The sequence below is a fragment of the Eubalaena glacialis genome, chromosome 19 (assembly GCF_028564815.1).
Source record: "Eubalaena glacialis isolate mEubGla1 chromosome 19, mEubGla1.1.hap2.+ XY, whole genome shotgun sequence".
In the NCBI taxonomy this organism is placed as follows: domain Eukaryota; kingdom Metazoa; phylum Chordata; class Mammalia; order Artiodactyla; family Balaenidae; genus Eubalaena; species Eubalaena glacialis.
Window position 1 is genome coordinate 1,630,604 of NC_083734.1, and position 16,144 is coordinate 1,646,747.

At 54.9% G+C, this 16,144-nt stretch overlaps 1 protein-coding gene across 3 annotated transcripts in view; it reads left to right on the plus strand.

Annotated features, from left to right (window-relative positions):
* The window catches only part of MPRIP (myosin phosphatase Rho interacting protein), a 128,376-nt gene extending 120,579 nt beyond the window's left edge, over positions 1-7,797 (plus strand). For 2 of the 3 annotated variants that reach the window (XM_061176573.1, XM_061176570.1), the window contains 6 exons: positions 46-205; positions 1,049-1,168; positions 1,861-1,947; positions 2,455-2,617; positions 3,657-3,742; positions 7,118-7,797. In XM_061176573.1, coding sequence (XP_061032556.1) covers positions 46-205; positions 1,049-1,168; positions 1,861-1,947; positions 2,455-2,617; positions 3,657-3,742; positions 7,118-7,189 — 688 coding nt within the window. In that variant the 3' untranslated portion in view covers positions 7,190-7,797. Of the gene's footprint in view, positions 1-45; positions 206-1,048; positions 1,169-1,860; positions 1,948-2,454; positions 2,618-3,656; positions 3,743-4,205; positions 4,267-7,117 lie in introns of all 3 variants that reach the window. The other variant, XM_061176572.1, reaches the window with a different exon arrangement.
* The last annotated feature ends 8,347 nt before the right edge of the window (positions 7,798-16,144 follow it).

Here is a 16,144-nt window from a genome sequence, read left to right on the forward strand (position 1 = left end):
CGGGGCGAGGGCAGGGCAGGGCAGTGAGCGGTGCCGTCTCCCCAGGGAGGAGCTGCAGTCTGTGCAGCGCGAGCTGGAGGTCCTCTCCGAGCAGTACTCGCAGAAGTGCCTGGAGAACGCCCACCTGGCCCAGGCGCTGGAGGCCGAGCGGCAGGCCCTGCGGCAGTGCCAGCGCGAGAACCAGGAGCTCAACGCCCACAACCAGGTGCGCCGCCCTGGGGCCCCAAGCTGCGGGCGTCTCCCGACGGCTGGCGTCACCCTGCAGCTGCTGGCGCTGAGCCCCCCCGCTCCGCAGCCGGCTGCCGGCCTCGGGGTCTGGCGGCTCCGCGATGTCTGTGCCTCCTCCCTTGTTGCTGGGCGGCACGGGTCCAGGTCTCCCGTCCCCACGGCTGGCACCGTGTTTAAACGCCTCCCAGTCGAGACCATACGCTGCTCACATTTGCTTCTGTCAGATTCTCTTAAAATGTGCCTGCTCCTTAGAAAACTGGGGTACATTTAAAATCCTGGCTAATGGAACAGCTCAAGGTAGGTCTAGTTTGAAAAAAGCTTCTCTGTGGGTACAAGACCACTCGTCCTCCCCCGGCACTGAGGAGACAGCCACGTTGGCCTGGCCCAGGCTCGAGGCCTCTGTGGGCCCACAGCTGCCCGTATGGGGGGGACGCTCCGGCAGGACTGGTTCTGCTTGGTCACTGCGGTGGCCTAAGACGACCACCTGCTAGCTGGAAAGAAGGTACAGAAAGTGAGTGGTGAGGGTGGCGGGAGGTCCTGATCCTGCCGAAACTCAGGGGCACAAACCCTGGAACTGATTAACACTAGTCACGGTGACAGAACGGGGCTGAGGAGCATGGATTCTGCAGCTGCAGTTCCACAGAAGCATTAGGCCGTGTAAATGGCTTTGGCCAGGGTGTCCACACTGACTCTGAGATGCCACCGTGCACAGGCACCGCTGCAGGCCTCCCGTGCTGCACGCTACCCTGGCCGCGCGCCCTGGGTTCGCGGCCAAACAGCTCTGTAGAGCACCCTGTTTGGTTGTGTTGCTGTCCCCCAGGAGCTGAACAACCGCCTGGCTGCCGAAATCTCACGGCTACGGACGCTGCTGACCGGGGACGCTGGTGGCGAGGCCGCTGGGTCACCTCTCACGCAGGGCAAGGACGCCTATGAGTTAGAGGTACGGCTCAGAGCCAGGTCCCTCTTTACCAGCTCACACCATACAAGCCCCACCTGGGGACTGGGGGGTGGCCTCTAGCTTGTGGACAGCAAGAGGGGGAGAACCTGGAAAGACCTGAGTCATGCCAGGACGCAAAAGAGAAGAGTTAGCTGCCAGGCAGCGTGGGACCCCTCACGAGGCCACAGGGACCTTTAACCCATCCTCACTCACCTGCCCTCCGCCCTTCTGTTCTACCACGTCACAAACACTGACCAACTAAAATGAAACATTGAGTAACTATGTGAACCCTGCAGCTGCTTGAGATTCTTAAGGCTGTATTACTCAAGATCAGGAAGGTTCATTTTAAGTCAGAATGATTGCTTTTTATGTATAAGGTGTTCTTTTATGAAAGCACTTAGATTTTTCCCCGTTCAATTAAAATTTCATGAAAGCATCTCTTCCTAGATGATGGGAGAGGCTGACCTGAGGTCTCTGCAGGACTCCCTCCTGGGCTCTGTGCCAGGAGCTCCCAGGCTGAGGACGAGGCTCTCGGGTCAGGAGGGGTCACGGCCATTTCTCCCTGACAAGGACAGGGAGAAAGCTGCCTGCCCACTGGCGTGTGGAGGGGAGCCCTCCGTGCGGCTCAGTCTTCGCTCTCGAGGCCCTGGCAGCCCCTCTGCTCCTAAGCGGGAGTCTCTGATTTCTCTTTCTAGGTCTTACTGCGGGTCAAGGAATCAGAAATTCAGTACCTGAAACAGGAGATCAGCTCCCTCAAGGATGAGCTACAGACGGCGCTGCGGGTAACGCGTGTCCCCACCAGTGGACCTGGGGGACGGGCTCTGGGTGGGGCGGGGCCACACGTGTCCAGAGTCACATGTAGCAGCTCTGGAGTAGATTTCACTTCCACGGGAAGAATGGCAGCCTGCAGGCGGGCGCGGCAGGAACAAGGGGCCGTCCCCGTGCCCACCATGTGCTGGGGCAGGGACCCAAGACCCAAGCACACTATTGTCTCCTGCGGGCGCTCCTGGAGGCCAAGTCACTTAGGGGATCCAAGACACAGGGGTTTTCCACCCTGAAGCCACACGGAGGTCCTCGGGGCTCAAGGCGGCACCAGCCTGGCTATAGCCCGGGGCCCTGCCATGCCTGTTTCACTCTGTGTCCAGTTTCTGCCTCTGGAAGGCGGGGGTCGACCTGCCTTCTCTGCTGCCGGGCCCGTCCCCAGTCACCCCTGAAGCGCTCTGGCCCCAGGAGGACGGGCCACCCAGCCTGGCTGTAACTGTTCTTTGCTCTGCCCTTCTGTCCCCAAGGACAAGAAGTACGCTAGTGACAAGTACAAGGACATCTACACAGAGCTCAGCATCGTGAGGGCGAAGGCCGACTGTGACATCAGCAGGCTGAAGGAGCAGCTGAAAGCCGCGACCGAAGCACTGGGTGAAAAGTCACCGGAAAACACCCCCGTGTCCGGATACGGTGAGTCCTCCAGCTCTGGATTCTGACTCAGTAACTCGCGGTGATTTAGTCGTGGAGCTGCTGGCGCTTGATTCAAGCAGAGGAGTCCTTTTCTGTGTCAGACTCACTTCCTGGTAGGGAACAGCTGGGGGGTGGCAGGCACCCGGCTCTCGGGCCCTCCTGGTTGGGAAGCCCTTCTCCTCCGACGCTGCACTGGTTGCCCTGAGGGACAGTCATACCTTGGTGTGTGTGTTCACAGTGACAGCCGGCTGTGATTCCCATTTTCCTGAACAATTCACTCATTCTGTAAGCAGCTCTCGCTGGTTCTTGATCCTGGGGTTTTACCATAAAATCTGCAAAAGGCCATGGGGGGAGTGGATGGGGGGATGCTGCCTACTGAAGAGATGCCCTAGCTCACTACCCGCTTCCTCTTGGCCGGCAAGGGTCCCTCCTCGCCAGTTTGCATAGCTGCTGGGCGGGCACGTTACAGGTCTTCCTGAAGGCAGGCAGGCCATGTGCAGCGAAGCTCAAACCAGACCGGGGACGGGATGGTGACACTGGCTGCTTCCGAGGAGGAGCCTGGGGGCCAGCAGATTTAGGGTTAGGAGTGAGCACGTGCAGCCTGTGACCCTTCTGAACGCACAAGAGCACAGAACTGGCTCTGCCGCCACGGTGGGGGCTGAGCCGTGAGGTCACTGCACAGCTCTCAGCAAGTGAGGGAGAGCGCCAGAAGTATGGGAAGCTAAAAACCCTGAGCAGCCCGGGGCTCTGAGAAGGAGGAGGGCGGCAGGTGTGCCCAGCGGCCCAGGGGCAGCGGGTGCTGCGGCCGGCCAACGGGAAGGAGCCTGGCCCGGGGCCTCGCGTGCCTCCTCCAGGTCTCCCAGCGCCCGGAGCTGTTCCAAGGATCTCGTGTTTTACAGTTCTTTGTTTGGGATTCTCTTGGGTTGCTGAAGGAAACGTCTCACGTATGGGTGATGATGATAAGCCTTGGAAGCCTTCAAACCCAAGTCTGTTCCCAGGGGGTTTACAAAACAGGCACTGGGTCTGCTTGTCTTCTCAGATATAATGAAGTCTAAAAGCAACCCTGACTTCTTGAAGAAAGACAGATCCTGTGTCAGCCGACAGCTCAGAAGCATCAGGTCCAAGGTGAGTCTGGGGTCCAGCCCCTGGGTATGTAGAGCCCACCTAGGGCCGCAGCAGAGGGTCCCCAGGGTCCCAGAACTCACCGGCCCCACGCGCTTACCCTGCTGGGCCAGTTCCGGGGGCTTCGCACTGAGTGTGTCCCTCGCCCAGCAGTGGGACCATCTCCTGCCAGCGACAGCAGAGGGCCAGGCCCACAGCAAGCAGGGCGCGGGTGAATCCCCTCAGACCGGCACCCTGCTGGGTCGGTCCTGCCCCATCTGGACTGCTCCTTGCACGTCCCTAGTTCATGCCGACGCCGGCTGCCTTCGAGAGACAAAGCTGCCCGCAGCCCCTTCGCCCCAGTGTGTGCCCTCCGCCCCCGCGTGCCCCTCTGTGGGAAGGTGGGTTGGAGGATGGGTTGCCCAGCATGTTGCATTTAGGATTTATTGTGTGTGTGTCTTCTGTTTTCTGCTCTTTCCCCCGACAGTCCGTAATTGAGCAGGTCTCATGGGATAACTGAAACGACCCGCTTCCCGGCCCCTTGTCGTGTAGGTAAACCACTCTCACCACCACCCGCCCGCCCGCCCGCCGCCCTCGAGAGGGTGCTACCTGCATGCACTGCTCACACCTCCATAGCGAGCTCCTCGTTTTCTGGTTACTTTCATTCCTCCTGCTCCAGCCGGCACGTACACGAGCCACGTGACGTGCCTTAACCTGTCCTGGGGAGTTAACTACACTGTAACCTCCTAACCGAGGGGAGTCCCCGCAGCTTGGTGCGCTGCCCGTGGGGCCGGCATCTCGGCCCCGTCACGTGCATGTCGAATGGTTTGTGCGCTCACGTTCTTTGGGGGCACCGCTGCCCTCCGTCGGGAAGCAGAGTTGACAGAGCCGCCCACTGCTGAAGTACCCCCGCCCCGCGCCCCCGCCCTCCGCCCTCTGCCCTGTTAACAGGCCCAGGAGGCCCGAGCCCAGCAAGCCAGGGAGCTGATACCTCGCACGTGCAGCTCCGGAAACCACTCAGTAGAGCAAGATAACTGCGAGCGCTTGGGGCTGAGCGTTTCCCAGCCCCGAGGACCTCGGGTGCCTTCAAAGACAGGGAGCAGGGGCTGAGCGCTGGCTCAGAAACATCAGGCTGTCTGACCCCGACCCAGCCTGGACGCTCCCGACTCCCACGAGGCCCAGGCATCCGGGGCACACAGTCACTCATTCCCTAGTGGGTTCATCAGCTCTGCTGACCTGATCTCGTTGATTCTCTGATAAGGAAGTTGAGGGCAGCAGGAAGGGCTCAGAACAGGGGACGCTGGCAGGTGTGCCCGGCTCACTTGCGGGCTGAGGGGTTTGGTTTAGGGAGAGTTTACAGAAGGAAATCCAAGTAGTTTGCGCTTAGTATATTTATTTCCCTACAGTCCTGGCTTACTTATCGCCAGAAATGGTTTAAGGCCTGTTCAAAACTTAGTTTGGGCTTTTTTCTTTAAACATGAAAAACGTTCTGTTTAGCAGAAGGGAAACGTGTTCTTGGTTTATGGTTTTCTTGTTGATGATTTTTACTTCTATTTGAGGCTGAACTGTAGCTGCTGCAAGTTCACCGTGAGTGCTTTGGGCCTTTTGCCTGTAAATGACATATGACAAACACTTCTGCTTAGGGCCCTTCCAGGGAAGCCTTGCTCCAGCAAGCCCGCCCCGTCAGGCGGACCATGTGTCGGGGGAGGGAAATAAAAGTGCTTTGCAGGAATCCCCTGGTGGTCCAGTGGTTAGGACTTACTTGGCGCTCTCACTGCTGGGGCCTGGGTTCGATCCTTGGTCGGGGAACTAAGATCCCAAAAGCCACACAGTACTTTGGGCTTTGGACAAAGGGCCAGAAGATCAGTGGAAAGACCTCTTGAGATGTGCTGGCACACATGTGCTGCCGTGTGGATGGCAGCTTCTACGCTGGCCAGGAGCTCGCTAAAGCAGAGGCCAGGGATGAGGGAGGAAACTGTCAGGCACACCCACGAGGGTCTGCCTGTGGCTCTCTGCAAGGCCAGGACCCAGATGAGTGTGGGGAGAAGCCCAGGAGCGGGGTTTCCCAGAGTTGTGTTTGTTTGCGACGTAAGAGCAGTGCTCTCGGTGTGTGGGGACAGCCCTGCTGGCCCAAGGAGGAAGCTGGGGCCCTTACGGTTCACCCTCAAGGACACCAGCCATGATGCTGTGCCTGTAACGTGCTGTCAACAGACAGTTGCACGGCTCTGTGTTGCCCTTTTTCCTGATCGTATTTTCTGGGATGGAGGCCCCCGCCTGGTCGTCTTGGGCGTGGAGTCACGGAGATGCCGGGTGCGCGGGGCAGCGCGGGGTCTGCTCAGGCTCTGCCCTCCCAGCTGTGGTGAGCGGCTGCACAGCAGGGGTGGCCCCCAAGTGTGTGTGGCGACCGTGCGCGGCGGGAAAATCTGTCCCTCAGGACTCAGCAGCGGCGCTGTGCTGCCGCCCAGGGGAAGTCCCCAGCGAGAGCAGTGCAGTGTGGCAGGAGACGGGGCCCAGCCCCTGGATGAGACTGGCGGCCGTGTAGATGGCGGCCCTGACCTGAAGCAGGCGCACTTGGGACCAGAGTCCCGAGAGCACGTGAGGCAGTCGTGGGCGTTAATGGATGTCAGCATGGGACGTGGATTTGTCCTCTTCCTCTGACCAGTGGCATCTAAATTAAAAAATACAGGCAAGCAGAGCTGTCCTGGGTGAAGCTGGGGCCCCAGGGGAAGCGGGTCTGCTCTGAGGTGGAGGCTGGGCTCGGTCTCACCTGCTGATTGTGGGCCGGCCCCGGTTCCGCAGCCTCGGTGAAGCCTGGACTTGCCACGCAGATCCGATGGCAGCGAGGCACCTCCTTCTCAGTCGTGCTCTGAGGTGATGCTCCTTTTCTCATCCAGAAATTAAGTCTCTGTGAAGAGCCTCCCAGAGTAAAGCAGGAAATCCTCTGTCCCCCACCTTCGCCGAGGTCCTACATGAACAAGGATGGGTTTCCGTTCTCAGAGTCTCAGTAAACAAACCGACATGTTCCCACCGCCACGTTCCCAAATCCCCGGGGCAGTGAGAGAGTCCAACAGGGTTTGTGATCGGTGCAGCAGGTGCTGCCAGCGTGCGGCCGCGAAGAGACCAGACGTGGATGCGGACGTAGCGGGCATCTTCATGTTCTTGGCAGGGTCTCCTCTCCTGGCTCCACTGGTCTGATCCCTGCTTGTCGAGAGAGAGCCCTAAGCTCAGTATTGGTCTTGTTTCTTTTTCCTTCTCATCTAGTAACACCACCACCTTGGGGGTCGTGGCCCTTCTAGCACGCCCACTAACCCTCCGGGAGCCCCGAGCCGCGCCTCTCGCCGGATTGCCGCCCATGCCAAGCGGGGCCGCCGGCTAACGGCCTGTCTGTTTCTCCACCAGAGTCTGAAGGAAGGCCTGACGGTGCAAGATCGCCTGAAGCTCTTTGAGTCCAGGGACCTGGAGCGCGACTAGCTGCTCCCCTGCAGCTGAGACGCAGCCTCCCTGGCCCGCGGCCGCCGCCCTCGCCTGCACCTTCGATTTCTGTTACCGTTATCGTTGTTATCGTCCTCAGTAACTGCGGTATGGATGCGTGAGAGACTGGTCTGTGGGCTGCTCACATCACTCCCTGTTGTGTTTATCGAAGCTTTTCCCCATGGTTGTCTATGACCAGCCCAGCCGAGGGGCCGAGCGCCCGAGCGCACGCGGCTCTCCCCCGTCGCCCCCGTGCTCACGTCAGTATTAAGGCCCAGCAGCCTGTGATAAGCTAGCTCTGTCTCGCCCAGTGCGCGGTGGGGTCAGGGCCCGGGCGGGTCCCTGGGAGAGAACCGGCCATGAGGCGTGGAGGCGTGTGCTGCGGTCCCAGCGCTGACAGCTGGTAGCCTGCGGCGGGGGAGTGTGGCCTAGAACCTTGGATGTACCACCTTTGGGCTTCAGAGGAGAACAGCATTTTGTATTTGTTCCACTAATGCCGCTTAGAACCACACCCCAGATACTCGTGGTAAACCTTTCACAACCTGGAAAATGTTGAAAGCAGCCATTCCTATTTTTGTTTGTTTTTTATTAAATCTTGCACAAAACCAGGCCCCTCTCATTCCTTCCTACGCTCGCTTCTTTCTTGGTCACCAGGAACCCTGGTCCTTTCATACTCGGTAGATGCTGACCTGCAGCCTGTGGCTTCAGACTGTGACCACAAATAATGAAGAGAGTTTTCCCTCAGAGAATACGGTTGACAGGAGACTCTGTGTTAAGTCGAGAAGGTTAGAGCAGATGTTGGAACCAGATGAGAACTGGCCATCGTGACGTGCTAAGTCTCCTTCAGTTCACCTGAGGTCTGAGGCCGTGCGGCACTGGGGGCGCCTGCGCCGGGCCCGGACCGACAGCTCTGCTTCCTTAGTGGTCTGAGTAACAACTTTTTAACCGCCACCAGCCACTCCACAGCACTTGTTGAAAACCTCTGAAATTGGGGTTTCTATGATGGCCCCATGAAAACTCCTCATCCTGTTAGGACGGGGAGCATGAGAAAGCCCACCAGGTGGGAGCCAGCCCAGACGCCCGGGCGCTGGGGGGCAAGGCCTCCTGGCCTCATGGCAGCTGTCGGCACCCTGCCGCCTGCCAGCGCACTTCCACTCTGCTCACTGCTTGGGTGAGCACCACAGTCTCGGGTACGTGGGTGCTTTGGGCGTGAAAACGTAGAAATCATCTTGCTCAGTTTTTAGATTAAGTGAACGCACGAGGTCATTTGGAGAAAGTCCTGGAAGGGCAGGACAGAGGCCTTCATTTGGGACCTGCGAGAAGTGCAGCTCCCGTGCCGTCTTCGCACTGGATGGTCTCAGAGCTCCTGGCTGCAGTGGGCCTTCCCTGCTCACGAGCTGTTCAGAGTCTCGCACCACACCAGTCACTCGTTTGCCGCTATCCTTCCATGTTTTTAAAAGCAGAGAATATCAGCTCCTTTCATTCTGCTCATCAGACACCCCCGCCGTGTAGACTGGCGCTGTCTCCAGAGTGGTCTGTGAGCGTGTCATCGAGGGCCGCGTGACAGGTGCCCTGGGGATCTGCTGGGCAGGCCTCTCCCAGGCTCGGGCGGCTGTTCGGGTGCCGTGACTGTGGCTTCGTGTCCCTTCTCCGAGCATGCACCTCGTCAGGCCGGGTTTGCCCTGTGCTGCCCCTGCTGCCCCTGGGGGATCTCCGGCCCTCCCAGAAGGGCAGGGTCCGCGCACAGAGTTGGGTTTCGTCTGCCCGTAGACGTGAGCGTTTGGATTGTGCAGTGCTCCTGATTAGGTCAAAAGAGCATTTTATTCACGTGTCTTCATCAGTTATCTTTTGAGGTCTGACCTCAGGAATCCTGGGTAACAGGTGTCGGCAGCAGCATCCGGGGCTTGCAGGCAGAGGTGGCCAGGAAATGCGCTGCGAAAGCTCAACCAGCCGAGCAACGACCCCCGGCCGTGCTGGGCATCAGCACGTGGTGACAGCCGCCGTCTGGTTCGGAACCAGGTCTGAGCTTCGGGCTGGTGGGAGCAGGCAGGACAGGACGGCGAGGGTCTCTGCTCTGCATCTCACTGTCCCACCTCAGCCCCCGCCACGCAGCGTCCTCCGGACTCTGCCTGCGAGCCCCCAAGCTCCCAGGCAGCAGTTGAGCTGCCGAACTCCAGAAGGAACGAAGAACCCGTGTGCAGAGGTTGAGCTGGTGTCTGCGCTGGCCGAGAACAGGCCCTTGGGGGGCTGCGGACAGGGAGGCGCAGGTGACCGCGAGCCCAGGCTGCTCCTGGCACTCCCGCAGCACGGGGGGCATCCCCGCGTCCCCAAGGAGGGAAAGGTTCCCCTGGGTCGGCTCTTCACAGTGGTGACATTTTCCTGTGAACGTTTCTCCTTCATTTGGGACCTGCGAGCACCTGCAGCGAAGCCGAGCCCCACAGACCAGCGGGACGGCTGGACAGGCTCACGCCACCTGACGGCTCTGTGAACACCTGCATCACTGCAGTGCAAGGGCGCCGGGCTCGCGGCCTCCTCCGCTCCGACGTGCTGCCGGGGCCTGAGCAGCTCTGAAGGCCAGTGTTCCAGGTGCCCGTGCTGGCTGCAGCGTGCTTCGCGGGCTTGTGCCATGGCGCGTGAGAGCCAGCGTGGCTTTCTAGGACGAAGCGATGGCTGTGCTGGGGTGACCAGCGGAGACCGAGGACGAGGGAAGGCCCAGCCTCTGGCCAGTCACGGGCAGCCTGTCATTCACGGTGTCCAGACGCAGGCAGCGGCTCACTGACCCAACAGCTGGGCACCGAGGCCTCGTGGACGCCAGGCTCAGGAAGAGAGGGAACTGCCTGAGAGCAGTTCTGACAGATGAGGCCACGAGACAAGACCTACGGTGTCAGCACTCACAGCGACGTCTATTCAGTGCCGTTTCTCTGCGAAAGAAACACCATCTTTTCATCACTGCGCCTGGCGGCCCCCTCCACATCCTCTGGGTGGGGCGGCACAGCGCCTGCCCCCTCCGAGGGGCCTGGAGGGTGAGCGCTCCCCTGGAACCCCCTCTGCAGCCGGTGCCAGGTGCCGGGGTCCCCCAGCTCTAGCCGGTGAGACCTGTGCGGGCGCCCCTGGGGTGTCCCCCGCTGGGAGGGGCAGGCAGACAGGTGTGCGCGTTCTCCTCGCGAAGGTACTGGCTCCCGCTCCCCCCAGAGGCCACGGCGTCCCCCCGGAGCACCATGAGCCAGGCTTCCCCCGCCGCTCGCCCGTGACACGGTCTTCTCCAGGGACTCAAAGCTGTTCTCCATTAGAGAGTAAAATGAACACAGCACGCCAGCAGTTCTCTTTCCCGACAAGAAATTTGCTCATCACTGTTCTCAAGAAGCTTACTTTCAAGACGCGATTTCATAAAACAAAATACTAGACACTAGCCCTTTATCACCTAGAAAGGGGAGGAGACTGAAGTGTTGCCAGAGTTTTACAAAGGACTGGGAAGTGTGTAGTATGATACTCAAAAAGAATGAAATACTAGAAGGAAAAAAGATCTGGCACCTTAACTGGAAGCTTCTCTCCTCTGGAAACTGCAGTCATTTGGAATGTCTCACACCCCAAAGTCCTGGACAGTTGAGCTCTTGGTGTTTCATGTTGACTAGGAATTTGCTTTATGAACAGATTTTACCTCTTGCCCTAGCATTTCCTCCACTCAGCCGAAACTAACGAGGTCCCGGCACCCTGGTGCTGCAGCCCCACCCTTAGGAGAGGACTTGGGAGGTGCTGCTGAGAACCGACTTCTTCCAGAGGTGTCACTGCAGGCATCTGCACACCCATCTTCTCCACCTGTGATCGTGGGTGCTCCTTCATCCTGCCATTCTGAGACGGGATCCTGGACGGCTCCAGAGACTCGGAGGAGCCGCCAGGGCGCCGAGAGGCATGAGCGCAGGTGTCAGACTCCCAAGTCTGGGAAAGGTCTTCCTCACCAGAGGTCAGGTGAAACGTAGCGCCCGCCCCTGCTCTCGGCACCAAGCGCAAGACGCTGGGGACACTCCCGCCGCAGCAGGCCCAGCCCGGCCCTCCTCAGCCTGCTCTCGGGAGGCGGGGTTGCACTTTAGTTTTGTGTATTTTCACGTGTGTACACTTTCGCAAGGCCGTACTTTCCACAGCTGAAAACTTAAATAAGCAGCAGCCTTAAGTGAGGTCTCAGAAACCACGTGTTTTGGGTTCTTTGATAGGAAGACAGGACAGAAACCCAGTATGGAGATGAACTCTGTCAGTCTCTCAAGTTTTGTCTGCTGGAAAAGACCGGTCTCGTTCTTCTGCCCTTTTGAGAACAGTGAGTTTCCTCCTGTTTCTCTGTAAAGGGAAGCGGTCTCCCCTCCCTGAGGTCTGTCAACAGAAGACCCTCAGCAGAGCAGGCCCAACCTGTGTCCCCGACAGCAACTCAGACACACTGTGTCCATTCCTTCCAGGGCCCAGGGGACCCCGCACACCCCGTGCAGCTCCCAGTTCCTCTGAATCTAGAAAAACCGGGACATTATGCAGAGCAAGCAGTGTAAATATTACTCAGCAGTTACCGCGTGCATTTCTGTGACGAAGGCTGTGGGGGGGGTTCTTTTTTCCTCATACAAGCATCGCTTTCTAAGATAGGAAGAACAGCTCTGGGTACAACATTACAGGGAAGTGTTTTTAATGACCTGTGTTACCTTTCATAAAGCTCTGGCCATTTAACAGGTGGTTTTGTTTTTCCCTGAAAGATCTCGGTTGTACTTGTTCCTCCTTCTTGGCAGAGCCATTCAAAGTGTTGAGAAAAATCAGGAGGAGGAGGAACACAGGAGTTGCTCTTGCGCAGATCCTGCACACAGTGACTTAGGACCTGCAGGAGACCCAACGCCTTGGGGTCTAAGTCAGTGACCCGTGGCCACCTGCTGGGGGCTGCGTGGGAGTCCAGCCAAGCGCTGGGTGGTTGTGTGTGACGGCATGGACGCCGCAAGACTCGTAACGCTGTTCTTCTACGATGTGTGCCCGTCAGGTTGGTAAGCATACTTGAGAACTGGGCCGTCCAGGCCTGTGGGACGAGCCGGGAGGGCAGTCTGAGCTCACGCAGAGCAGCCTTCAGACCCACGGGCGCCTGCTGCCCATCACGTTTCCAGCCATCCGCCCTCTCCCCTTTACAGCTAGCTATGTCACCTGTTTCAGTTTTATTTTATAGAAAGCTAGGAATAGATTACAAAGAACACTAAATTCATTCTTGTGTTATGCTTGTATCACAAAACCAATTAAAATGGATTTTAGGACTTACCTTTAGTATTAACAACGTATCTACTGACTTACTGTTAGGATTCAAAACCAGTTAAGTGATTAAGACTTTTCCTAAGTAATATTTATAAAACGTAAAGTTTCTAAGTGGCTCCTCAACAATTAGAACCCTCGGTGACCTTTCTCACAAATATGCTCTTCTATCAGGTGAATGTCTCAATCCAGCTACTTGAGACAAAAGCATACTATGCCTAGCTGCTGGCGGGGCGGGGGCAGCATACGAACAAAGTGGGAAAGCGTAGGTAGTTTCTTCTACTGTGACAAGTTCGGGAATAATTCACAGCAACAATCACTTCTGCCACAGCTAATTTTTCACAGGTGGTACATGTTCAAAGAATAAGCTTGTATAATTTTAACTGGTGTTTAATTTCTGTACTAACGCTGAACAATAATGTTCGCCAGGCTGAAGTGGCATGGAGACCCACCGTGTGCCCCACCCCCACCCCTGGCGGCCCCCGGGAGGGGCCCATCTCCCATGGGACTTCAGGGCCTCTTGAAGAGAAGAGCCTGGTCAGCTCGCTGCTCTCTGACAATTCAAGACTTTTACGGTTTAGTTTGAGGCTCTTTTTTAAAAACAAAATTTCTGATCAGCTGCTCACTACAACTGAAGTGTTACTTTGTCAAAATATTTATTCCTTTATGTGACATGCTAGATTCCCATGGATGTAGCTGATCATTTCTACTGTAAATATTACCTAACTTTACATAAACAATATCATAATAAACTATTTTTGCATCACCCTTGGCATGCTGTGAACGAGGTTTTGTTTAACAGAAGGACATGATGCAAAATAGGCATTTAGGTCAAAAGTCAGAAGGCTGGTCAGGAACCTACAGACTTATAATGGATCTTTGGTTTGTTTTTACTTTTATAAAATCTGCTTTTCAAGTTTTTGGATTAGTTGTCAACATTTTAAAATCAGGAGATTTCACATGTTCACACACAACGAAGAGTTAGAAATATTTTACATCCATAATCTAATTAAGGTACATTGGCTGTTACAGAAACTTTCAGGGGGCCAAAAAGACAGTAAGACAAGAAAAAGAACTATAACTCCCCCATACCTGCCCCTTCATTCGGAGAGTTACAGTATTTTTACTTTTTGTTTAAAAAAGAAAATGCATTTTTCATCATGACCCAGTACGCACATACATACACCCCAGCCACAATCCAAAATTTCACAAAATAATGCACCCTTCCTAGGACACACACTGACGTCTCTATCCCATTTCATTTTTTAAAATTCTGGTTGTGACCCACTAAAAAAATTTAGAATAAGAAACTTTTTTTTCCCCCAATATTGTCACAACCTTTGGAGTAAAACATGTGAAAATGACTGCAGAATCCAAACTTTTACTCAGATAAACACAAACAAATTCAAGTCTGACTCTACCTATTAGAAATCAACTCGTGGCATCTGTAAAACTTAACAAAAATAAACGAGTACAGACACATAAAAGAAACATTTTCAGTACTATTCCAATTGTTCAAAGATGTTTCAGTTGTTTTTCACCCATTTTAAAAAATTATTCTTGTCAAGCATAGTTTCAGGACACTGGTCTAATATGGTGGTGTTTTAACAGCTTTAACACTATTAAAGCTGTGTACGTGCAATTTTTTTTTTTTTTAAAGATTTATTTTATTGATTGATTGCTATGTTGGGTCTTCGTTTCTGTGCTAGGGCTTTCTCTAGTTGTGGCAAGTGGGGGCCACTCTTCATCACGGTGCGCGGGCCTCTCACTATCGCGGCCTCTCCTGTTGCGGAGCACAGGCTCCAGACGCGCAAGCTCAGCAGCCGTGGCTCACAGGCCCAGTCGCTCCGCGGCATGTGGGATCTTCCCAGACCAGGGCTCGAACCCGTGTCCCCTGCATTGGCAGGCAGATTCTCAACCACTGCGCCACCAGGGAAGCCCTGTGTACGTGCAATTTTAAAAACCAGTAGGCATTTGGGAAAGTGATAAAAGACACTCAACAAGCTAGGCACAGAAGTGAGCGTCCTCAGTATTAAAGGACAGGGACTTCCCTGGTGGCGCAGCGGTTAAGAATCCACCTGCCAATGCAGGGGACACGGGTTCGATCCCTGGTCTGGGAGGATCCCACATGCTGCAGAGCACCTAAGCCCGCGAGCCACAATGACTGAGCTCGTGCGCTGCAACTACTGAAGCCCATGTGCCTAGAGCCTGTGCTCCACAACGAGAAGCCACCACAATGAGAAGCCCGTGCACCGCAACGATCGCCGCAACTAAAGAAAGCCCACACGCAGCAACAGAGACCCAAGGCAGCCCCAAAAAATAAATAAATAAACTTAAATAAATAAACAAATGAAACCTAATTAAGCTTAAAAACTGCACAGCAAAGGAAACCGTCAACGAAACAAAAAGACAAGCTACTGAATGGGAGAAAATATTTGCAAATGATATGACTGATGAGGGGTTAGTATGCAAAATATAATCAATATAAACAGTTTATACAACTCAACATCAAAAAAGCAAACAACCCAATTAAAAAATGGGGAGAAGACCTGAACAGAAGTTTTTTACAAATAAAAAACACAGATGGTTAACCGGCACATGAGCAGATGCTCAACACTGTCAATCATCAGGGAAATGCAAACTGAAACCACAATGAGATGGGACTTCCCTGGTGGCTCAGTGGTTAAGAATCCACCTGCCAACGCAGGGGACATGGGTTTGAGCCCGGGTCTGGGAAGATCCCACGTGCTGCAGAGCAACTAAGCCCATGTGCCACAACTACTGAGCCTGTGCTCTAGAGCCCGCGAGCCACAACTATCGAGCCCGGGTGCTGCAACTACTGAAGCCCGCGCGCATAAAGCCTGTACTCCGCAACAAGCAAAGCCACCGCAATGAAAAACCCGCACACCGCAACGAAGAGCAGTCCCCACTCTCCACAGAGAAAGCCCGTGTGCAGCAACAAAGACCCAATGCAGCCAAAAATAAATACATACATAAATTTAAAAAAAAAAAACAACCCACAATGAGATACCACTTCACACCAGTCAGAATGGCCATCATCAAAAAGATCACAAATAACACACTTTGGTGAGGATGTGAAATAAAGAGAACCCTCGTACACTGTTGGTGGGAATGCAAATTGGTGCAGCCACTATGGAAAACAGTATGGCAGTTTCTAAAAAAAGTAAAAATAGAGCTACCATGTGACCCAGCAGTTCCACTCCTGGGTATATATCCAAAGGAAATGAACACACTAATTGGAAAAGATACATGCACCCCAATGTTCATAGCAGCACTATTTAAAACAGCCAAGATATGGAAGCAACCTAAGTGTCCATCAATAGATAAATGACTAAAGAAGATGTGGTACATATATGCAATGGAATACTACTCAGCCATAAAAAAGAATGAAATAATGCCATCTGTGACAACATGCATGGACTTGGAGAATATTATGCTCAGTGAAATAAGTCACACAGAGAAAGACAAATACTGTATGATATCACTTATATGTGGAATCTAAAAAATAAAATACACTAGTTAACATAACAAAAAAGGAAGAGACAGATCTAGAGAACTAGTGGTTACCAGTGGGAAGATGGGAGGGGGAGGGGCAAGATAAGAGTAGAGGATTAAGAGGTACAAACTTCAATGTACAAAATAAGTTACAAGGATATTTAGTACAACACA